Below are 24,148 nucleotides of genomic sequence, written 5' to 3' on the forward strand. Positions count from 1 at the left end.
TGCTGCTTGTCCATAATTACAATTTTTGAGCCTTTATCCGACGGTTTAATCACGATGTTCTGATTAACTTTTAATTCTCTAAGCGCCCGTTCTTCCTCCACCGTAAGACTACCCTCCCTCCCCACCTGCGGCCTTAACGAGTGGAACAACCGAATATCTCTTTTTATTAGCTCTTTGAGCGACTCGCTCAACGCCCCCCACTCCAGTTCCCACACAGATGGTAGGACGAAGGGATCCCTGTGGAAGTTGTCGGTTTCAAAAAAGTCTTGTAGTTTCGGTCTTCTATGGTACCAATGTAGGTCCCGGCGAAACTCCTCATGTGAAAATTTTTATGGCGCTGGAATGAAAGTCAGGCCCTTTTCTAATAAGCTTATTTGTGCTGCAGACGGAGTAAAGAGTCTTGATAAATTTAAAATATTAGAAGAGGAAGACCAGGTTAAATCTGGCGGGGGAGTGGAGTTTCTCCCCAAACACCATAGGCTTGTTTGCTTTAATTTTCCAATCCTGTAACTTGAGGCTTGCTCGCGCCTGATGGTATGTAGGTGTGTGCCACGCGACCCTGCCATTCCCCGCTCCGACACCTCGCCCGGTCATCTCCTCGTCCCGTGTCAAATCTACCTGGAGGTGCTCCATCACTTGCATTTTTTGGCCTTACGGCTTTAAAATCATCAGCAGACCGTCACCTTCCCTGCCGTCCTCACTCAGGTGGAAATTTACATTTAATTTAAAATGGTCGGGATCTGTGCGGTCCAGTGAGTCACTGCTCATATTGGCCGCCTGGTCATGTTGTTGCGGGACCTCGATTATCATTTCACCGACTTCCTCTTCACCTGTTTGAGTAATAGTTTTGATTTTTAACCATTTTTGCTGATTCGCTGCGGACGCGTCCTCCACGGGTGGAGCTTCCATGTTCATTCGCTCGCCTACGGGAGGAGACGAAAAAGGGCCTGAAGGAGCATCGCAGCAGGAGCGGCCCGGGGGGATCACAACCCGCGGCACCCACAGAGCATGCAGAGGGAGAACACAGAGAAGCAGGCAGAATATCATTATCCACATCTAAATCCACCGCTACATTCGATCTAATCCACCCAGCGACCCCTCACCCTACCCCGTCTTCTCCCCACCTCCACCTATTCTCACTTTATCATTTTCTCCCAGAGAGCTTCCCATCTGGATCGGTGCGCGGGTGTCTGTCTCCTGTAGCTTCCTCAATTCCTCCATCGTTTTTCTTTTACCTTGCTCTCGCAGCGTTCCCATCTGGTGTGTGTCCATCCTGTTCCTCGACACTCCTGTCGCAGCTTATTGCTTTCTCCAATCTCGGGCGTCCCCCCCCCCCCCCCTTTTTTTTTTCTTTATTTTTCTTTTTACAAACTCTGTTGATCAGTAGAAGCTCGGAACAAACAGTTTAAATCGCACACCAATGCCTCGTTCCTTCCCAGCGCCACCTCCCAGGTGGAGTTAAATCCACAGGGAATCACAACAGGTGGAAAAGAACTCCACACTAATGATTTTCTAAAAAAAGTCAGTTTAACAAATTCTTTTTCCAAAATTGAACTCTGTGAGCGGGCTAAAATTTGTCCCCAGCACCCGTCAATTGGGAGAGCTGTAAAAAAAAAAATTTCTCCCACTGGTTTGGCCTCGCGTTTCTGACATTTTGCGGATCTCCTGCTTCCTCAAGAGGATACATGCTACTGGGGCCAGGAGAGAACGAGGGATTAAATCATTTCCTGAGAGACGCTCAATCCTGTGGGCCTCTCCCAGGATAGGTTACCATTAAGTCACATGGGAACGCCCATTGTGCTCCCATGCAACATGCTCCTCTCAGGTACCAAAAACAAAAATCCTAAAACTGTGTGGTGTCACTCCTACCTTGTCATGCATTCTACTCGGGGTGTTACTTAGATATCTCATCTGTGTGAATAAAATGAGACTATTCAGTAACAAAACTAATCAAAATATCAAAATAAATATGAAAAAAGGAAAATAAGGGGGGGATATATAAGAACTAAAACTAAAACCGAGACACTAATTAGTCACTGGGTAGGGGAGTGGGGTCCGTGAGGGAGTCTTAGGACTGTCGCGGACCAAGGGGGAGAACCCGATACCAGGTAACATTCGGAGTAGGAACGTGAGTAAGATGAAACAATAAAAAGGAGGGGAAAAAATTATATAAAAAAAGAATAAACAAAATCTGAGACACTAATTAGTCAGTTGGGTAGGGGAGTGGGGTCCGTGAGGGAGTCTTAGGACTGTCGCCGACCAAGGGGGAGAAGCCGAGGACTGAACTGAAACCAAGATTCACTTATTTATACCTAAATAAAGAACATTAATAACTAAATAAAAATCCATATGACAAAAAAATCACTAAAATTATGATAAATAAGTAATCAATATAAAAACCAAGTAGAAAGGGACCCCCCCCCCAGGAGATATCACTGTGATGCATTCAAGCACCCTCGGAAAAAACAATACCACTTCTCTTCACCTGTCTAGCTTTACAATATGAATGCACACCATATTGACAGCGATCTCGGTCATAAGGAAATGGTTGGGGGAAGACACTCACCCTAATAAAACCAGGCGTCTGGCCCTGTCGGTCAGCGGAAGGCCCAAAAACAAGGAAAGCAGATTGCTTATGTGCCATTTATAGTTTCTCTTATTTAACTAGGCTTTATGATCCCTAAGCTTCTCCTTTTCTCCTCTGTCCCACCGAATTAGAGGAATATAATATCTCCTAGAGTTTTAATGTGGCCCAATAAGGGTTACTTCCTCTAGGGGTCTCACAAATGTCTTTTAAAGCCTGAGGGTTGTCTAAATAAAGATGTTAAATTTTAGATTTTAAACATCCCAGAGCAGGCTTATTTCTCCTCAGGGTTTGTCATAAACTTTATCAGGTCCCCAAAAAGGTTAGGCTTAGGGTCATACAGCCTGAGTAGGGTTATCTTCTAAAAATCTCACAGACTCTGAGGGTTCTTTTAAACAAAGAGGTTAGGTGTAGGTCTTTATACGTCCCAGAATGGGACTTCCTCCTTGAGGTTCCCCCATGGTCCGTTCCCAGCCCTCCCAAAAAAGTTTAAAATTCGGGTTATATTCTCTGGGTCGGGTCATAATTTCCTGCAATTCTCTCATCCTAACCACTATTAAAAAAGAAAGCAATGGTTTCAATCTATTCATTTGATATCACCCAAACAGTTTGTGTAACCTGGGGAGGGGCACAATATGACCTTGAAGGAAACAATTCTTTTTATTAAAAATGTCTTTTCAGTTCATTTCAGGGAGTATGTCAGACACAGACCCCTGGCACAGCTGGTTAGGGTATTTAGAAGTTCTGGCTTAGTTTGTTTTTCTTTGAAACTTCGGTGCATGGTCCTAGGGATCGGCTGTACCATCCTGTTTCCCTTTGGTTCCTCTTCTTTCTGTCGCCATCCCCCTGTGCATACCTTCTCATGTATTGTTAACCTTGTCCATCACCGCCATTTCTTTAATCCTCTCGAAACACTGTGATCTCCGTCAAAGTATGGTAAAGTACACCCTTTAGGTCTCCCAACACCCTCTGGAGGAGATTCAGCCTCCAAAGATAAAGTTTTATCATTTTGGTTTTTCTTTTTCATAATAAAAAACATAATTTCCACACTCATGCGGTTAATAAATCACAATATGACAACATACTGTTAGTATTTAAATCTGTTTGTTCAAACAAATGCTGCCATGCAATTCTGTGGAGGGAGCCTAGAGTTACTGGGATTTCACACTGTGTCTCACTTTTCTTTGACACACTGTGTGTCTCTTTTCTTTGACCTTAAGTCTTTTGATGGTTAGGGTTAGGTTAAGCGGCTAGGGAAAGCACCATGTCAATGAGATGTCCCCATAAGGATATGAATACACGCATGTGTATTCATATCCTTGTTAGGATTAGTTAGGTCCATATATATATTTGGACACTGAGACAAGGTTTTTGTTTTTTGTTTTTTTTTTTGGTTTTTTTTGGGGGGGGTTGTTTACTGAAACCTATTCCAATTACAGTTATATAAAATTATTGGGCACATAACCAATGTGTATTAACGAAAAATGAAAGGTGGGGAAAAGTATTGAGCACATGAAGAAAAATGGGTGCAAAAAGGAATGGGAAGACATGGCACCAGCTAAAATCTGTCAGATTAGAAAACAATCCTGTCACTTAACACTTGTGAGTTAATTGACTATGTGCACGTTAGCATATGCTACTTCCGGTGCGGAAACTCCTGTGGGGAGCTTTGTTTCCGGTGTCCTATTCACGCCCTGTTTACGGTCCAAAACAAGTCAAGCAAATGAATGAATCAAGTGGCGATTTACATTTCTATAGATGTCTTGGGCATTTACCCAATATATCTGTAAATGATGTTCATCGACTTGTTGATATTTTTTCCCCGCGCCTCAGAGCAAAAGAGAAAAGGGATTCAAATGTTATATTTCTCAGCTGTCCCTCGTTTATCGCGGGTGTTATGTTCTAAAAATAACCAGCGATAGGTGAAATCAAGTAGCCAATTTTATTTTTTTGACGGTGCAAAACATTTGGTGGACATCGTGGACATACAGTACTGCACTTCAGAGTCACACTGCTAGCGATCGATGCAGCGATTCTGTACTGTACAGGAGAGACGTCACGGAGGAGATCGTCTGCAGCGATCAGGACGCAGGACACAATGTGACGTAAAAAACAAGCATGCAAACTTGCACTAAAAAATCCGTGAAACAGCGAGGTGAAAGGTTAACCGCGTTATAGCGAGGGACAACTGTAATTTTGAAGGTAAGTCACAACATACCCTTCGTAAATACTAATGTGTAGAAACCGTTACCAGCAATCATTCATTTTTTGTGTGGCTTTTTTCACGGTTTGTTAACATGCTGTGTAGGTGTGTACTTGACTAGCTGATCTGACATAATGGGGGAAACCTCTGGTTTGACTGTTCTTCACCTGTAGTTTGAATGCTGAACATTTGCCTGTTTAAATCATAAGACCAGTCTCACTATACAGTGGGGCAAAAAAGTATTTAGTCAGCCACCCATTGTGCAAGTTCCCCCACTTAAAATGATGACAGAGGTCAGTAATTTGCACCAGAGGTACACTTCAACTGTGAGAGACAGAATGTGAAAAAAAAATCCATGAATCCACATGGTAGGATTTGTAAAGAATTTATTCGTAAATCAGGGTGGAAAATAAGTATTTGGTCAATAACAAAAATACAACTCAATACTTTGTAACATAACCTTTGTTGGCAATAACAGAGGTCAAACGTTTACTATAGGTCTTTACCAGGTTTGCACACACAGTAGCTGGTATTTTGGCCCATTCCTCCATGCAGATCTTCTCGAGAGCAGTGATGTTTTGGGGTTGTTGCCGAGCAACACGGACTTTCAACTCCCGCCACAGATTTTCTATGGGGTTGAGGTCTGGAGACTGGCTAGGCCACTCCAGGACTTTCAAATGCTTCTTACGGAGCCACTCCTTTGTTGCCCGGGCGGTGTGTTTTGGATCATTGTCATGTTGGAAGACCCAGCCTCGTTTCATCTTCAAAGTTCTCACTGATGGAAGGAGGTTTTGGCTCAAAATCTCACAATACATGGCCCCATTCATTCTGTCCTTAACACGGATCAGTCGTCCTGTCCCCTTGGCAGAAAAACAGCCCCATAGCATGATGTTTCCACCCCCATGCTTCACAGTAGGTATGGTGTTCTTGGGATGCAACTCAGTATTCTTCTTCCTCCAAACACGACGAGTTGAGTTTATACCAAAAAGTTCTACTTTGGTTTCATCTGACCACATGACATTCTCCCAATCCTCTGCTGTATCATCCATGTGCTCTCTGGCAAACTTCAGACGGGCCTGGACATGCACTGGCTTCAGCAGCGGAATACGTCTGGCACTGCGGGATTTGATTCCCTGCCGTTGTAGTGTGTTACTGATGGTGACCTTTGTTACTTTGGTCCCAGCTCTCTGCAGGTCATTCACCAGGTCCCCCCGTGTGGTTCTGGGATCTTTGCTCACCGTTCTCATGATCATTTTGACCCCACGGGATGAGATCTTGCGTGGAGCCCCAGATCGAGGGAGATTATCAGTGGTCTTGTATGTCTTCCATTTTCTGATGATTGCTCCCAGTTGATTTTTTCACACCAAGCTGCTTGCCTATTGTAGATTCACTCTTCCCAGTCTGGTGCAGGTCTACAATACTTTTCCTGGTGTCCTTCGGAAGCTCTTTGGTCTTGGCCATGGCGGAGTTTGGAGTCTGACTGTTTGAGGCTGTGGACAGGTGTCTTTTATACAGATGATGAGTTCAAACAGGTGCCATTCATACAGGTAACGAGTGGGGGACAGAAAAGCTTCTTACAGAAGACGTTACAGGTCTGTGAGAGCCAGAGATTTTCCTTGTTTGAGGTGACCAAATACTTATTTTCCACCCTAATTTACGAATAAATTCTTTACACATCCTACCATGTGAATTCATGGATTTTTTTTTTTTCACATTCTGTCTCTCACAGTTGAAGTGTACCTCTGGTGCAAATTACTGACCTCTGTCATCATTTTAAGTGGGGGAACTTGCACAATCGGTGGCTGACTAAATACTTTTTTGCCCCAGTGTATACAGATGTGCTTCTGAATGTGGACGATGTGTCTTCTGCTGCAGTGATGCAGTTCTGCTTGTGTTGAGTGATGTAAACAACTGATCGATCTAAACTCTTTAAACGTCAAAATTGATCATTAGATTTTTTTTATGACACAACAGTGGTGAGTGTTCCCACCTTCTCTTTGTAACTTAACGCGATCTTTCCGTTTTCGAGTTTTGGACATGATTGTGGAGGATATCTTCGCAGTAGCGATTGACCGCAAAGTAAAGCTACCGGAAATGCACAACCCCACATCCGGTCTCAAACCAGGAAGTTAGCATTGTCTCGTGCACATAGTCAATATTATCTGGCTCTGTCTCAACTGATGGCCTATACAAAGGTGTTGTATTTGCAAGATTCCACTTCCCAGAAGGTGAAAAAACAAAATATCACCATGACACAGCCATGACCAGATACTCCCCTGCAAGATTTCAGACAGAGGTGTAAAAAGTAGTTTTATGAGCTAACCCTAACCCGAGTTCATAGATGGGGCCCATTATTACACATAACTTAATTTATGGTCATGTATAGCTTGACTTCTTTGTCATGTGTGTTTGTAACAACTTTCAGATGCTGTTCATCTGTTGTAAGCAGTTTTTTAGGTCTGCCACTTTTGTCCTCTACTTGTCCCCTTTCTCACATTGTTTAAGACACACTGAAACCTTTTCGAAATATTGGGGTGGAGATAGCTCAGTACGTAGAGTTCGCTCCATGATCGGAAGGTCGGGGGTTCAAATCCACCGAACGGCTACCCTGAGGTACCCCTGAGCAAGGTACCGTCCCTACGCACCGCTCCCTGGGCGCTTGATTGGCTGTTCACGGCTTCACTGACGGTTAAATGCAGAGAGTAATATCCCAACAGGGGATTAATAAAGTATACAAAATATACCAGGTTTTGGGCTAACAGCTCTTTTGGAATCACCTTGTTGATGCAAAAATACTACTTTTTGCTTTTCAAACTGTGTTGTTTCTTTGAGTAGACACAACAGTGATTCATTATTTTACATGTTTTTGTGTTAAGTGGCTTAACAAACAATAAAATATTCCTCTGATACATGGACTGGACTGAAAATGAGCTAAAACACATCCAATTTACCGCAAAACTTTGAAAGGCCCGAGAAGTATCGCTCATGATGATTTAAAAAAAAAAAAAAAAAAAAAAAAAAAATACAATAAAATCTGCCTTGTTGGAAGCAATGTCAAGAAATGAAGGGTGACTCGGACATGTGATCAACTATATATTTTTACATATAATACCAATGTATTACTTCATAAAGTGAATGTGTTTCCAAAGGACTGACAGTAGCAGCTGTGAAGGATGGAGGTGACTGGCACCTGGAAGCAGGAGCCCTGGTCTTGGCAGATGGTGGTTTGTGCTGCATTGATGAATTCAACAGCATCAAGGAGCAGGATCGCATCAGCATCCATGAAGCTATGGAGCAACAATCTATTAGTGTTGCTAAAGCTGGGTAGGACTCTCATGCATTTACATGTAAATTCACATCACCAGAAGTTAGGAATTTCAAACACAGAATGACCACGATCGTATACAGTGCTGTGGGAAACTCTTTGTCCCCCTCCTGGTTTTCTTTCTTTGTTTTTGTTTTTTCCATCTTTGTCACACTTGAATGTTTCCAATCATCAAACAAATTTTAATACTAGACAAACATAACTTAAATAATGATTTCATTTATCACAGGAAACCTGCCTGGCCCTGTGGGGAAAAATAACTGTCAAATCATGAATTAAAGAGAACATGAAAAACTAATTTACATAATGGAAATATAGCACTGTCTGTTAAGCTTGATTTAGGAAATAAGTGCTTAAGGTTTTAAAAACATGTTTAGCGCCAGCTTCTGTCAGTACCGAACATGTGGTTGGTTGGTTGAGGCTAATTGACACACATTAGTTTATGTTAGTTAACTACTGACAGAAATTACAACTCGGAGGAAAATAAGGACACTAAAACTAAAAATCAGATTAAAGGGCTCACTCCAGTACTGCCCTTGACAGCAACAATGAGTTTTATTTTAAGAAACCAAGGATAGAGTGTCCACTTTCATTCTTTGTCTCTTTAGCAGCAAGTGGCTCTACGCTGTTTGGCTAGCTGCACTCAAACAGTGCACCTGTTAGCTGTAATGTTTGGTTTTGTAAAGCACTTTATGAATGAGGAGTGTGTGGAGGAAGAGAGCCTGTTTAGGTTCTCCCTAACCCTAGCTGAATCCAAACTGGGAGCTGGTTTCATAGAAGAGGGGCCTGAAAACTGAAGGCTCTGCCTCCCATTCTACTTTTAAATACTCTAGGAACAACAAGTAAGCCTGCAGTGTGAGAGCAAAGCGCTCTAATGGGGTGATATGGTACTATCAGGTCATTGAGATAAGATGAGGCCTGATTATTTAAGTCCTTGTATGTGAGGAGCAGGATTTCAAATTCAATTCTGGATTTAACAGGGAGCCAACGAAGGGAAGCCAATATAGGAGAAATCTTCTCTCTCTTTCTAGTCCCTGTCAGTACTCTTGCTGCAGCATTCTTATTATAGGATCTACCTTACAATTTAAAATGCCTTGAGTTGTGATTTGGGGCTATATAAATAACATTGAATTGAATTAAAATAAATTGAATTTTGGATCAACTGATGGTTTTTAGTTGTAGAGTTTTAGGACATCATCTTAATAACAAAATGCATTAGTCCTACCTAAAAATAATAAATGCATGAACTAGTTTTTCAGCATCACTTTGAGATAGGATGTTTCTCATTTAGAGATATTGTGAAAGTAGATGAAAGCATTTAATATGCACATTGAAGGCTATATCCTGGTCAAAAACAACTCAAAGATTACTCAAAGTGTCAGCTGAGAGGGGTTTCAGGGAATACTCTTAAAATGACTTTTTTTTTTTTTTTTTTCTCAATGCCGTATATTAGTAAAAGACTCTCAAAGTGTTTTTTGTTGGTTTTGGGGCAGACACAGTCTCTAAGGAGATGCAGGTTTTGGGGGAATACACTCTAAATTCAAAATTGCTGACCAGCAGGTTAAGACTGACCAAATATGACGTTTCAGTTGTAGACCTTTGCCTTATTAATATTTACTTACTTTTGATAATGTCGTTTATTATCATTGGAGTCTTATTGTCTTGATTTTGCTATTGTTGAAACTTTTTTTGTTTAGTATTGTTTATTTTAACGATTTATAAAAAAATGACCTCATTTTTCTGTTCTCAAATATTCTACACTACTACCAAATATAATCTGCATTGGGCACTAATTAATTCTCCTACTGAAGTAATTTTAGTCATTATAATATCTATGCAAACTCTCCTTAACAATGTCCACTTTTAAGTATGTTCATAAGGTTCTGGCATCACTAGTCACTGTTATCAGTGGCTCGTTTTGTGTTTATGACCTCGTCCACTCATGGGTGTTTAGCAGGGTTTCCTTTTTTTTTTTCGTGTTCTACTTGTGCCAAGTGGCTCATTTTGTTAAGACCTTGTTTATGACCTAGTCTACTAAAGGCATGCTCATTGGTATTCAGCAGAATCTTCTCTTTTCTTTATCCTATTGGCTCATTTTGCTAAAGAGCTACATGTGAGCTGCCAGTTTGGATAGAACATCATTTAATCCAGCCGACAGTTTTTTTGTTTGGTTTGTTTTTTCTGGTTCTCATCAACGGGGCCTCAGGACCAACTCACTCCACTTTCCCAAACAACAGCTCAGCTCATGGGTCTCATTTACAGTCTTCTACATTCCTCTCCTTCCTATCATTTAAACATTTACTTACTTACTTACACCTTGTAAGTTTGTAAACATCTCCTAAATAGCACTGAGATCTTAACAACTCTTTCCTTTCCCCTCCTTTTTTATTTACACTTATTTCACACAACAATACTGTACTCAAACTCTGACAGTAATATTATACAGCATTTTTTTTATACATTGTCACAAAACGGCTGTGTGCAGGCAGGAAAACGACCCAAACGCAAACCTTACCGAGGCAAACGTGAACTCAAAAACACAGCTTTATTGCAAGCGTGGAGGTGAAACAAAGAACAAAACTAAACTGGGAAACTAACAACAACAAACTCATGGAAGACAGGGAGAATAACACACAGCTATGAGGGAAGTGGGAACACATGGGGAAACAGCTGACACACATGAACATAATGACGTCACAGGGGAGGAGTAAAACTAAACACATTGAACGTAGAACACAGGACCTCTTCAAAATAAAACAGGAAACATAATGAAACGCAGACATGACAACATGAATTTCACGACAAAAGACATGCAGACATGAAACGCATAAAGGACAAAGGAAACTTAACACAGGGGTAGAAAACACAAGGGGAATCTAATACAAAATGAACTTAGATAAACTAATAAACTAATAAATCTCCTAATCCACATACTGGATTATTTAAATGGATCATTTTAAGTAAAAAAAAAAGTATTTACTCATCTGTTTTGTTTTTTTTCGTTTTTTTTTCTGTGTGATCCACTGCTCTCTCTTTCTGCAGCATGGTGTGTAAACTGAATACCAGAACTACCATTCTGGCAGCCACCAACCCTAAAGGCCAGTATGATCCCAACGAGCCACTGTCTGTGAACGTAGCTCTGGCCAGTCCTTTGCTAAGTCGTTTTGACCTGGTTTTAGTTCTGCTGGATACCAGAAATGCAGAGTGGGACCACATCATCTCCTCTTTCATTATGGAGGACAGAGGTAGAAGACATGTTTTTGAGTTTGGAAGTGAAATATGACTAAAACAATAAAGTCTGTTGTTATAAATAATTGATTATTATTGTTCTCTCACATACCCTTCAATGGGGAGAACGTGGTAAAAATGCCCCTTCTCTTTTTTTCTTAAGGACTACCCGATCAGTGTTCGAGTCTGTGGTCTATGGAAAAAATGAAAGCTTATTTCAGCCTGATTAAGCATTTAAAACCAGTGATGTCAGAAGAAGCCAACTGTATACTGACACGCTACTACCAGCTACAAAGACGGAGTGACGGCAGCAGTGCTGCCCGCACAACTATTCGCACATTGGAGAGTCTGAGCAGGCTGGCTGAAGGTAAGATGAGAAGTTTGACTTCAGACTAGTTTGGTCATATTTATTCATAAGTCAAGTCATTGATTGTGGTCAGGTCTAAAACGAGTCTTCTGATAATATTTTACACGCTGCTCTTGCAGCACCGAAAGGCATACAAGATGTTTTTTGTTTTTGTGTTCTTTCTTCCTGTTGTTGCTGCCACTTTAGTATAACTATATCTATCTCTGTAGCCTCCTTCCTCTGCTTGTCCATCGCTAGTATGTTTGGTTTGTTAGCCGTCCATTTGTATGTGGAAGTCCACATGACTTAGCTTGGCCTTTCTCAACCACCCTAGGAACTGCATCCCATTTTGGCCTTCTGACTTCTCAAACTCTGCACAGGTGTTCATGTTCTTTGTTATGGCGTTCCATGTATGCCCTGTTTGCTAGAATCTTGCACCCTGCTGTTATGTGCTTGATTGTCTCAGGGGTGTCTTTGCACAGCATGCTTTGCCTTAGGGCTGGGTATTGTCACTGATTTCTAAAATCGATTCGATTCAGTTAGAGGACTAGATCTTGAAGGTTAAAGACCATTCACAGGAGCAAGTGGAGATTATTTTTTTTTTTAATCAAATATTTTAATTAGTTACTAAACATTCATCATATGATTATTTAAAAGCAAAATGATTTTAAACTAAAGTTTTGTGAACTGTCAAGTTGCTGATGATGTGTAATAACAATAAAGCTTGTTGCATATACAAATCTGAAAAAAGTGGAACGGCAGCAGTGGCAGAAAACCTTTTGTTAATTTTACAGCCCATGCCAAGCTCATGTACAGAGAGACAGTTACCATAGAAGACGCTGTCATTGCTGTTTCTGTTATGGAGTGCTCTATGCAGGTAAGGCTTTTATTTGTTACTTTGAAAATTAAAACCTGTCTATGAGTCTCTTTCAATTTAAAGGGTTTTGTATTCATTGTATTTATTTTAGCAGGAAATCCCAAAAGGTTGATTCTGTTCATCTGGACATAGCGTTTTCAATGGGGAAAAACATTTCTTCACTCTTTCGAGTGACTTCTTCAGTCTTAGCTAACTGCAGGTTTCCCCAACCTTATAAACAGTACATTTGCACAATGACTGAAACCAGCCCACTGATGAAAAGTGTACCCTTAGGCCCCCTCCTCAATTCAGCGATGGTCTTTCCCTTTTCACGTAAAAGGCCTCCTTGACTCCCTGCTCCCTGTACAGGATGTGTACATCCTCATCATTGAAAGAGTGTCCACTGGAGTGTCCCCGATCCTTGGGGTAGTCCAATTTTTGGCGCAGCGTGTTTTGGGGTTTAAAAGCCACGGAGATTCGGTGTTTAGAAAAAATGCATCTCAACTGTTTCGATACTCCTGACACAGAAGGGATCACTGCGGGTTTTCACTTAGGCAGCGGTTGTCCTTCTCTCCTGGATCGGCTTGAGCTTTCTTTAGGTACCTTCCCAGCTTTGACAAAAGTCCAGCTAGGATAACCACATTTACTCAGGGCCTTCTTGATGTGATGTTCTTCTGCTTCCCTGGCTGTTGAGTCAGTGGGGATGGCGTTCGCTCTGTGTTGTAGCGTCCTGATGACTCCAAGTTTATGCTCCAGTGGAAGATGAGGGTCAAATCTTAAATACTGATATGTATGTAGGGCTGTTCGATATAACGATATATATTGGATGACGATATAAAAATGTCTGTCGTTTAATTTTACACTGTCATTTGTTTTGTGGTGTCGCAAAATAAACTGTTTATGGCAATATTTTTTCATCGTTTTGATGGTCACTGTAGTGGCTATATTAATTTCTTAAAGTTCTCTCTTTCTCTTATATTTAATATAACCACACTACGGACGGTAAAACCATTGCGTGTCCACTTGTTTATTTTCCACATAAACCTTTCACAATAGAGATTGAAAATGTGACGTCATTCAGGGATAAAACCGCAAAGGATTCTGGGAACTCGTGGCAAGAGGTACTGGTGCACACAGGCTTTCAATTGAAATCAGTTACACAGCGATCAAAAGAAACACAAAAAATGGCAAGAAGCTGTTATATTATTAACTGCAATAGCCGGTCACATGACAGCCATGGGAAGCTGACGGGTAAAGAGATCAGTTGTTATCGAATTACCTCGTTGAAGAGAAATTGTTCAAGTCATGTTTCCGAAGTAACAAAGAGCTGACGGATGGCCTGGATTGCAGCCATTCGAAGACTAAATATAATGTCCCAGAACACTCCAGCTCACATGTTAGTCTGCTCCAAGCATTTCCACAAAGGTCAGTCTTCTGTTGTAGTTATAATACGTCATTTTTCTTAACACAATTGGTGATCTAGGTTACAAGCAAGTCTGGCGCTGAACAGAAATTGTCTCTCTATGCTCCTTTGTTTATTGTGCATAAATTGTGAATTGTCCTGACACAATATTGCGTTTCGCTTCATTTATTACCATGGTACATTGACAAAAACGCATACTTTTATTCACAGGATAAAACAGTTTTTTTTTTTTGTATCACTAATTGCCCAGTACGATTACAGCATACAATATTATTGTCACTGCTACATTTCTGTAATGCGAACCAGAAATTATTTCCACTACTAATTAACCACCGTTGAGCTCAAAGGTCCTATTAATAAACGGTTAACGAATGCGTACTTATGAAGACAATTTGTGAGACTGGTAAACTTACCTTTGTTCGTACGATGGTCTTTCGTTCTACACGGTGCATTTCAAGGTCCTGTACCCATCCGTCGGTAAACTGTACCTGGGCTTGTTGCAGTGACCTGAAGTTACTAAATTTCATGAGTGTATGCACTCAGTCCAAGAACCGTATAATTATAAATATGAGCGTGGTGAAAGTTGGGCAGCACGCTAACGTATTTTGTCCACTCTGTGTGCTCGTAAGGGTCTAACCCTTTTACTCCTTTGATTTTTTTTTCCTCGTATCTTTTCTTTGCCTTTTCATCAAGTCTGACTTTGTACGGACCGGCATTGTTCTCCTTCGTTTTGTACATACCTTTTTTGGGGGGCAAAGAAAAAGCAAGAAGGTATTGGAACCGGAGAATGAACATTTTGTGGTGCTGCAAATGCTTGCATTTGATGTGGTACTTGGATTGTTTTGCCACGAGTTCCCGGCATGCAATGCGCGAAAAGTCACGTGGTCTGTCAATCTCTATAAAGCTCAAGATGCTGTTGAGACTTTTCAAAATAAACGGAATCACGTGAAAGAGTATGCAGATTATTTACGGATGAGAAGCAAAAAAGAGCTGTCAGGTGCTAAAAAAATAAACCTTAGACTCAAACGTTAGAACAGGCTTTTTCCAGCAGCACGCTGTGTAATAAATACTCACAAGGAAAACGGCGGCCGTTACAACTTATGTCTAAAAATGTATCGTTTCTTGCATCGGTTAAACACTCGACTCCAGGTACACGACACCCAGCTGGAAACACTTCACGAAAGTCGAGCTGCCCAAGATTCACAGAATTTACAGAAAATGTAAAATTTCTGTGATTTATATCGTTATCGGACGGTAGATGTCTTATATTGGGATATGAGATTTTGGTCATATCGTACAGCCCTATCCGTATGTGTATGTTTACAGTACACATCAACTTTTAAATGTCCCCCATTACTGATGGAGATCTCACAGTCTAAGAAGGCTAACCAGCAACTTTTCATATCCTCCCTGGTGAATTTGATGTGGTTTTCCACTGATTTAATGTGATCCGTGAATTGTGGCACATCCTGAAATTTGATTTTCACCCAGGTGTCATCCACATACCTGGACCAATGACTTGGTGGTTTTCTAGGGTCTGATACCATAGCCCTCTTTTATACTTCTTAGGAGAAATGGGAGAAGTTTTGCCAGAAAAAATTGTTGTTATCGGTTGACTGTAGTACTGATCCTGGCATTTTATGCTCAGTCAGGGCAAACACGTTTTCACACCACTTGTATGTACTATGATCATTATACTAAAATAATTAGCAGCGGTGTTCACTAAAGGTAGGATACTAAAGTCTGTGCAATTTTTTTGAATGAAACCAGCTGTTAAGTTTATCTTAACAGCTTATCTTAACATAACCGTGTCTAAAACAGTTTTACTTGCTGAAAATCTACTCACATTGAAGCTGAGACTTGATGCTTTAGCCTAAAGTTGTATACAATACTGCAAGCAATCTGTTCGTTGTATATTGTGTTGAAGCTCCCACTTTAATTGCAGATATTCAAGGCTCTGGTTGCCTAGGTGACCCCGGGGGCCAGCATTGGTCTGGCAAGACTACAATCTGGCCCACTGGACATCTCTGGAAATGTAGAGGAGGACATAAACTTTGAATTGTATTTCCATAAATTTTGGTGAAGTGCTTATAAAGACTTCTCTCACAGCTATTCATACTACACCAAAGTAATCAAGAAATGGATAAACAATTAAACGAGTGAAAAGTTATCACTATCTAAGAGTGAGTGCTGACAGAGCTTTCATAAGTTACAGCAGCATTCACTTGTTGTAAATGAGTGATGAAGTCACACTTCTTTTTGATATACTAATTTTCAGCATTCTGGCCCACTTAAAAGTAAAGTGGGCCAGAATGTAAAATGAGTTTACAGATGACATTCTCACTTCTAGTCTCCTTAGTTTTCCAGCTGGTTGATTGCACTCGTCACTTGAACTCACCAAATATCATTCACTTTGTGGTGTGTTGTCATCACGCTGCTGTGTCAGTCTGTAACTGCATACTACGTTCTTCTTTTAGGGTGGCGTTCTGCAGGGAAATGTGAATACTTTATTCACCTCATTTCCTGCTGACCCTGTTGAGCAGTATCAAACTCAGTGTCAGATACTGCTCGAAGGACTGAACCTCCCACTGTTCCTTAAGAAGGAGCGAGACAGACTATCCAGGTGAGTAAATTGGTGTTTTGTTTTGTTTTTTGTTGTTGTTTTTTTTTTTTAAATTTGTTAACTTTCAAAGATAATCCCAATGTTAGATTATTACCTCCTGCTACACAACATTTGAATGCATAAGCAGTGCTGCTAGTAACTGTCTCTTTTCTGCAAAGAAATCCCCCATGATATCAAAATCATGACCTAATGATTTGACGTCCACTGATCATCTATAGTCTTTTAGGCCCCATTTTCTGTCTTTACTTGTATAAAACGTATACAAAAACACATAAGATAATTATTCTTTGACACTTAATGACATGATTCTTTGTGATGAATGTAGCCAGTGGAGTTCAAATTGGGAGCAGATTTGAAATGTTTATTTATGGATTCAACTTTGTGCACATGAGTGTTTGGAGCTATCATTATTTTAACTGCAGGTTGTTTTTCTCTTAAGGTCAAAAAGCCAGACATCAGAGTCTCCTGAATGTGATTCATCAACTACTAAACTGAAGCATCTACTCAGTGACGCAAACTCCAAAACACACACTAGCAATTTGGAAAGTGGTAATACAGTGAGGAGTGACTCGAACTGGTTCCACACCTCTCTGTCACTGTCCCCAAATGATAGGACCTCACCCATAACTACACCTCAAGAAAATACAAAAACTATTTCAAGTGGAACAGACGTGTCTAAAGTAACCAGACAATCAAGCTGTCGATCTGAAAAGTTGACTTCGAGAAGGACCGTTGCTCCAGTTGTTTTTGGAAATATTACCTCTGTTTCAGAACAAAACATACAAGGTAAGAAAAATGAAAGCGTTACAGAAGAAATCTCTAAAAGCCAAGAGGAGATACTGAAATATGAGAGAAAGAAGCATGAAGCACATCCAGAGCCATTGGGATATCATTTTCAAAAGGTTTCTAGAAGCACAATGGACTCTAAGAATATGGGAGATAAAGGCTTTGGGCAACTGGACCTGAAACATCAGCGATTTCACAAAGAGGTTGGAAAAGGACACAGAGAAAGGCTGGTGTTTGGGGATGAAAGTGAAAATGTACTAGAGACAAACCTGTCCACTGACAAAGACAGCTATGTAAAGGAGGACAAATTGCACCTGACTAAAAGTAGGAAGAGCAGCGCTGTTCCAAGGGAGAAAATGGCAGTCGAAGCTGAAACACACATAGACTTGCGTGGAAAGTTGTCAAGATTCATGTTCAAACCAAGTAAGATGAGAACTTCAGTTGACAACCATAACAATAATGCCAGTCCAGATAAGGAAATGACAGTGAGCGTTAACACAAAGAAACCAATTAGTCATAATGACGCACACCTGTGTCAGAGAACCAGAGTCAGCACTGGTGATGACAGAGATATATTTACTTCCACCCCACTTTCAAAATCAAGTGCTTGCATCACTAATCAAACTACATTACAATCAGAACAGATGAAGACCAGTATAACTTCCTCAAGCTCAGAAATTAAACTCTCAGGATTCTCATCTATCTGGACAAGTGAACCCACAACAGCTCAAACAAAAATGGAAAATAGTACGCTTAAAAAAGGTGATGCTAATTGTTTGAGAGCTAATTCAAAAGTCCACAAAATTCTAAACATCGCCAACCACATAGGCAAGAAGTGCCAAACAATACCCCCAGCAACAGATTACACACCAGCAAAGAAATGTGAACTAGGGATGAAGTCAACGAGTACAACAATGTCAGAGTGCAAAGTAAAACAGACCGAATTCAGTCATACTGAAAACAACACTGTAAAAATGGTAACTAGGGATTCAGTTAACTGTCAAAGGACTGCCAGTCTAAAGAGAAAGTGTTTTACGAGTCCTCAGGATAGTAATAGTAGTGGTTCCAAAGGCCTATTCTCAGGATTGTCTCTGTTTGAGTCTGCCGAGTTAAATAATGATGTTCTTGACACTGACTGGGACCAAGAGGTTTTGAAAAAAGCCAAAGTCTGAAATCACAACGTTTGTGGATAAAGAACTTTTTTTCTGAAGAAAACATAATCTGGTTGTAGGAAATGAATAAGTTTGACAGAAAAGTTTCCTGGGATATAAACTTGAGTTTAGCTCTTTAGCATAGTGTCTAGTCACACAGTTTTCACCAGCTAGCTGCAGTGTGATTTTTTTTTTTTTTTTTTTTTTTCTCCCCTACTCCTGTACAATGAAAAAGTACTGTGTTCATAATAGTAAGATATCCTTCCTTACACGTGCTAAATACAACTTTTTTTTTTTTTTGTTGCTTGTTTTGTATTACACCTACGTGTAACACGTTTAACACCTGTTAAAAGTGAGTTGCTCACCGAGATCTTTATGTACAGCAAATAAAATAAACATAATGTGAGACACATCCATGTGTTTTGTTAATATTTTTCTTAAAGGCCTTTATTTATATTCAGTTTTAAGTGAACCTAAAAAATTATGTATATATTTTTTCAGCTTTTTGTTAGCATTGTTTTAACCTATTATGTGAAAATATGTGTTCTTGAACACATATTTTCAAACATATAATGTAAACTGCAATCAATTAAAAGAAAAATCTTATTCAGAGAATATTTGGTAATGTTTAACTAGGCACCTGCAACAAGAGATAAGGCCTTGATTATACTTTCTGCAAGTTAGCTAGGATCAACTTGGGTTCACGTCTGCAAAAAGTTTATCATCACACAATGAGCATGGAGTTTATGTGACTACGCAGACTGGTTCACCGAGACGTTATATTACAAAGGACAAACTGTGTAAGCGACCCAGACACCGATCATCAAGCATACTTCAAAGAAATATAAGAGGAATGACTACTCTGCCATTGCGCCCTTTAGCTATCCCATCAACACTGTATAATTAAGGCTTACTACATGGGTCAGTGCTCATACACGGGAGCCAAGATTCAGAACTGGCTAACAGTATGCTGCTCCTGAACTTTGCTGACTTGTATTTTTAAAATGTGCACCATTTCCAATACCAGGACCAACTTGACACATAGCATTTCAGTGTTTGATTGATTGATGGTTTATTTAGAGCACATGAATACATATATACAAAATGGAGCATTTACGCCCACTCCCTTCACATATTTATAGCTCAGTCATGTAGTTATGTAGCTTCTTCCTGAGTATATGTAATACACATTAACAACAATATATAACAGTGATGACTTGTCACACTGAAAACACCTCTTGTCATTTAATGACCCCTCTCATCCCTGTCATGAACTTTTAATAATTTCGACTGTAAAAAAAGAAGTTTGTATGAAGAGGATATCGAACTTTATGTGTAATACCAATTGTCCTTTTTTTTTGTAATATGAAAAGCGAATTTAGTGTATTTTTATAATTATTTCCCCGTACCTCTACACAACAAGTTAAATACGGGAGAATTAGAGAACAACACAAAATCCAGAGAGAATTATAATCTAGAACCTGTTTAACTTTGTTCATGATTGAGGTGCTCTTGGACACTTTATTTTGTTTTTCGCTGTTAGATGAAAGTTGAAGTAAATGACCAAATAACAGATATTAGAATCCCAACATTTTTGCAAATGACATTTGTAGATCATGTTCAAGGTTACGTTTCTGGTTTTCCGGTTGAAAATTGATGCGCAACATGGGAATGTAGTGTACATGTCAGGTGTGTGCTTGCTTAGCCATGATAACCCCTAACTACTAGTACTTTTAAAGATAGATGGATCAGTATGTGAGCGTTTAATACTGGCAGTTTATAACTTTGAATACGAGCACATCTCATTTTCAGTAGTTTCTGCATTTAACATTGTTGGCTGTCTATGTACAATTTGACCGATGGGGTTGATTTATTTTAAACCTGAAATAAGATGTAAAATTCAAATGAAGATGTTGAGTGATGTTGTAACTAACGATAGTGACCTATGTCAATGTTTACGTCAGCTCACTGTCTTTCAACACCATGTAACTCTCTCAGTTGAATTGGGATTTGGGTTGTTGAGATTGAATCCTTCTGGTGGAATGGAGCTGCTGGTCCTTCTTTTCCTCTCCTTTATCTTTGAGATCATCAGGTAAAATATCTCCACAATGTTTAAAATGACAGAAAACACAGCCATTGCTAACATGAAGATAATAAAGACGCTTTTCTCTGTGGAGCGACTAATGAAGCAGTGTACCTCTGTCTTACATGGGTCCTTGAAACAAGAAACCTTATTTGGCATAAGTATGAAGCCATAGAGGTAGTACTGTCCTACAATGAATGCTACTTCAAGCAAAATCTTGAACAGCAATTGAAACGTGTAGCTGACCAGCAAGGCGCCTTTGAGGTGCACTTTGCCATGTTCATTTGAATACTTGGGGGCTTTAATCATCTCCTGCTTTTTCCTTTTTTCCTCCAGGCGTCTTCTCCGTTTGTTCTCTTTACGAATCACTAGTAAGACGTGGCCCAGATAGATGAGCGTTGGCGTGGAGACAGTGAGAATCTGGAGCACCCAGAAGCGTGTATGAGACAAAGGAAAGGTGTGATCATAGCAAGAATTCTTGCATCCAGGCGTTAGGATGTTACACTTCATGTTTGATTGTTCGTCTCCCCATATTTTATCGACACCAGGCTGCCAGAATGAAGATCCTGAAGAGAAAAAGAACACTCATCCAGACCTTTCCCAAGAAGGTGGAGTGAAACTGCACCTTGTCTAACAAATCAGACAGAAAGGACCACTCCCCCATAATGGCAGCCTTTAAGAGAGAAAACAAAACACAACAATGAATATGTAGTTGTGTGACAAAAGTCCATCTTGAGAAAAAGACGAGCAATATATAGTCATATTTGAAACTGGATGGATTGTTTAAGGTGATATATTCATACAAATTTCAATCAAATGTATGCTGAACAATGATGGCTCATTCAGGAGTTACATTTATTATTATATTTATTATTATAGTAATACAATTATGAATACTGCTTATTGATCATTCAACCTCCACTTTATAATACAACCCATGACTTCTACATTACCACGTATATTTTTCTGAATTTAGGCTTCTCAATTCTCATTAGCTAAAACTTGAACAAGGGAGTAATTGGCACACTTTAATTAAACATATAATATTACATATATAATACAATATTTATATATACATGTGTCTAAACATGTATATATACATACAAACATATAATTTGTAAAACTTAAATGTATAATTATTTTTAAGTACTACTTAGAACATAATTTTTCAATAAATGATTACTTTTTGTGCAATTCAAATGAAAAGAATATGCTGCCTTCAAGGTTGTCCTGAAGCCAAAGTCCTCCTGTTGGAAGCTAGCTCCACCTGTAATCACAAAAACTGAAACAAATTACAAATTTTGAAACTGGCAAATAGGCAGAATGGAGAAGACTGACACTTTTTGAAGTAAAAGGGAGGAGTTCTGACTGACTACAACTTTATGTCCATGGCTCTTTCCTTACTCTCCATCGCTCTTGTTGTGTTATGCTAAGTTGCTGGGAAACAGCGCTGTCTCCACTCTGTATGCATGATGAGGTGAACACTTTGTATTGTGGATGTGCATGCCTTGATATTTTAAATAAATATACTGACAACATAAGCAATTAAGCACTACAATTATTATGCAGTAAAGAATGTGAATGCCTAGGATCCTCCTCTGTCACACCAACTCTCTGCATGTCCTCCTTCACTACATCCATGAATCTTCTTTGTGAGTTTCCTCTTTTTCCCCCGTGCCTGGCAACTCAGCTGTCCCCCAATATACTCTTTTCTAATCTTTTCCATCCAGATCACAACCATTTAAAACCCTAACATCTTCAACTCTGCCACCTCCAGCTTTGTCTCCTCTCTTTTTGTTAGTGCTTCCATCTCCGAACCGTACATCACGGCAGATCTCAAAACCATCCTCCTGTCACAAATCACCCCTGACACTTGACTCGACCCACTCTAGCCTGCCTGGCTTCCTCTCTTGCTCACTGTCTGTTGTTTTAGACGGCTTAACCCAGGCATGAAAATTCATCTACCCACACTATTTCTCCTCCTTACATGTTCACCTTTCTGTCGTCCTCTCATTTACATACATATATTCTGTCTTGTTTCTACTGAATTTCATTCGTCCTCTCTCCCAGAGCATACCACCACTCCTCCAGGCTCTTTTCCACCTGCTCCCTACCCTCATAATGATGTCTGTTACCTGTGTAGTTCACAGAGACTCCTACCACACCTCATCAGTTAATCTGTCCTTTATCACTGCAGAAAAAAAGGGCTTAGAGCCGATCCCAGATGTAATCCAACCCCACTCTTCATACATATCCTGTATCACTATCACATGCTTCTCTGCTACTCCTGACTTCCTCATGTCATGTTCCTCTTTTGGCACCCAATCATATGCTTTCTCCTGATCCACCAAGAGACAGTGAAATTAAATTTACTGCCGCAGATATTTCTTTGCTGATAGTAACCAAACTAATGTAAAGGAGTAAAGAAGGATGTTATAAAGGTTTTCGATTCTGAATTACATCGACAGTATCCGATTGTGTGTATGTGTGAAATCCGGTTAAAATTAAATTCCTGAACACTGTCAAATATAATCAGAGAATTAAATTCTGTTTTCATAATACAAACAAAGATTAAGTTTCATTTATACAAAATTGACTTTTCTTGTTTTGAAAACTTTCCTACCTCGCTAAGAGTCCTCTCTAGTCCAGTCAGTTCTTGGGTTGTAACTCAGATTATTCTCACTTCCTTGTTATAATTCAGGCTAATCTTGCTAAATCATCAGATTCCTCCCTGTTCTGTCTGACTGTCCCACCCACACTCTTTACTGATGTCACTACTGTCACCCAATTATAATGACAGGGACAGCTTCACCATTTTCATCCAGTTTGGAGTGGCTAACCAACAGCAATTATAATTATTAACGACATGGTAATGTATCATATTCATATTATTTTGCTAAAAAGATGTAAGCTGTGCAGTATATTTTAACAATACCTCATTAAGAATAATTTAACCTGGTTTTTAGCCTGAATAATTGAAACAAACTCAGTAAAGAGTGCAAAACATAACTTTTGCTTTATCATGCTAAATGTCACCATTTGGTTACAGCACATAAATATTAGTTTTTGCAGTATTTTTTTCATGAATCCTGTTTCTTTTTGTGAGTTATCAGCAAACTGAGATTTTAGTAAACTGGACCTGATACTACGGGCAGTTTTTGAGTGAAGAATACAGTGAGAACATTTTCAGTCAATTCAGTAATTCATTTTCCATTAAAGCTGCATTACATCGGCCGTTAACAAGAGATCGTAGTGCACCATTTTATAAATGTTAGTGTTGGTGTTAATGCTTGTGTGGAGAGAGACAGAAACACGCTTCTGTTTGCACATATGTAATGATCAGCTCTACGCAGAAGGCTGAAGTAAAGTTCAGCTAAATAATTATTACTATTACAGTAAAGTTAGTTGGACACTTAGCAGTTCCAGTGACTTTTCTGTTTCTGCCTCATCTTCAGCTGCCTGCTGCAGGTCTCTAAACTTCTTGCTGCTTTAATATCTAACCCATGACTTTATTAACATTTAAGGACAACGGAGTGATTT

The 24,148-nt window shown here is 39.7% G+C and overlaps 1 protein-coding gene and 1 pseudogene across 2 annotated transcripts in view; one reads left to right on the forward strand and one right to left on the reverse strand.

The window, feature by feature from the left end:
• mcm9 (minichromosome maintenance 9 homologous recombination repair factor) overlaps positions 1-18,952 on the forward strand; it is a 33,399-nt gene extending 14,447 nt beyond the window's left edge. For both annotated transcript variants that reach the window (XM_040026747.1, XM_040026757.1), the window contains 6 exons: positions 7,937-8,111; positions 11,155-11,357; positions 11,504-11,707; positions 12,481-12,563; positions 16,443-16,588; positions 17,028-18,952. In XM_040026747.1, the coding sequence (XP_039882681.1) occupies positions 7,937-8,111; positions 11,155-11,357; positions 11,504-11,707; positions 12,481-12,563; positions 16,443-16,588; positions 17,028-18,546 (2,330 nt within the window). In that variant the 3' untranslated portion in view covers positions 18,547-18,952. The remainder of the gene's footprint in view (positions 1-7,936; positions 8,112-11,154; positions 11,358-11,503; positions 11,708-12,480; positions 12,564-16,442; positions 16,589-17,027) is intronic.
• Positions 18,953-19,572: 620 nt separating this feature from the next.
• On the reverse strand, positions 19,573-23,355 carry LOC120730381 (annotated as a pseudogene).
• Between the last annotated feature and the right edge of the window lie 793 nt (positions 23,356-24,148).

This window comes from Simochromis diagramma, unplaced genomic scaffold, assembly GCF_900408965.1.
Source record: "Simochromis diagramma unplaced genomic scaffold, fSimDia1.1 OVJJ01000746.1, whole genome shotgun sequence".
Classification (NCBI taxonomy): domain Eukaryota; kingdom Metazoa; phylum Chordata; class Actinopteri; order Cichliformes; family Cichlidae; genus Simochromis; species Simochromis diagramma.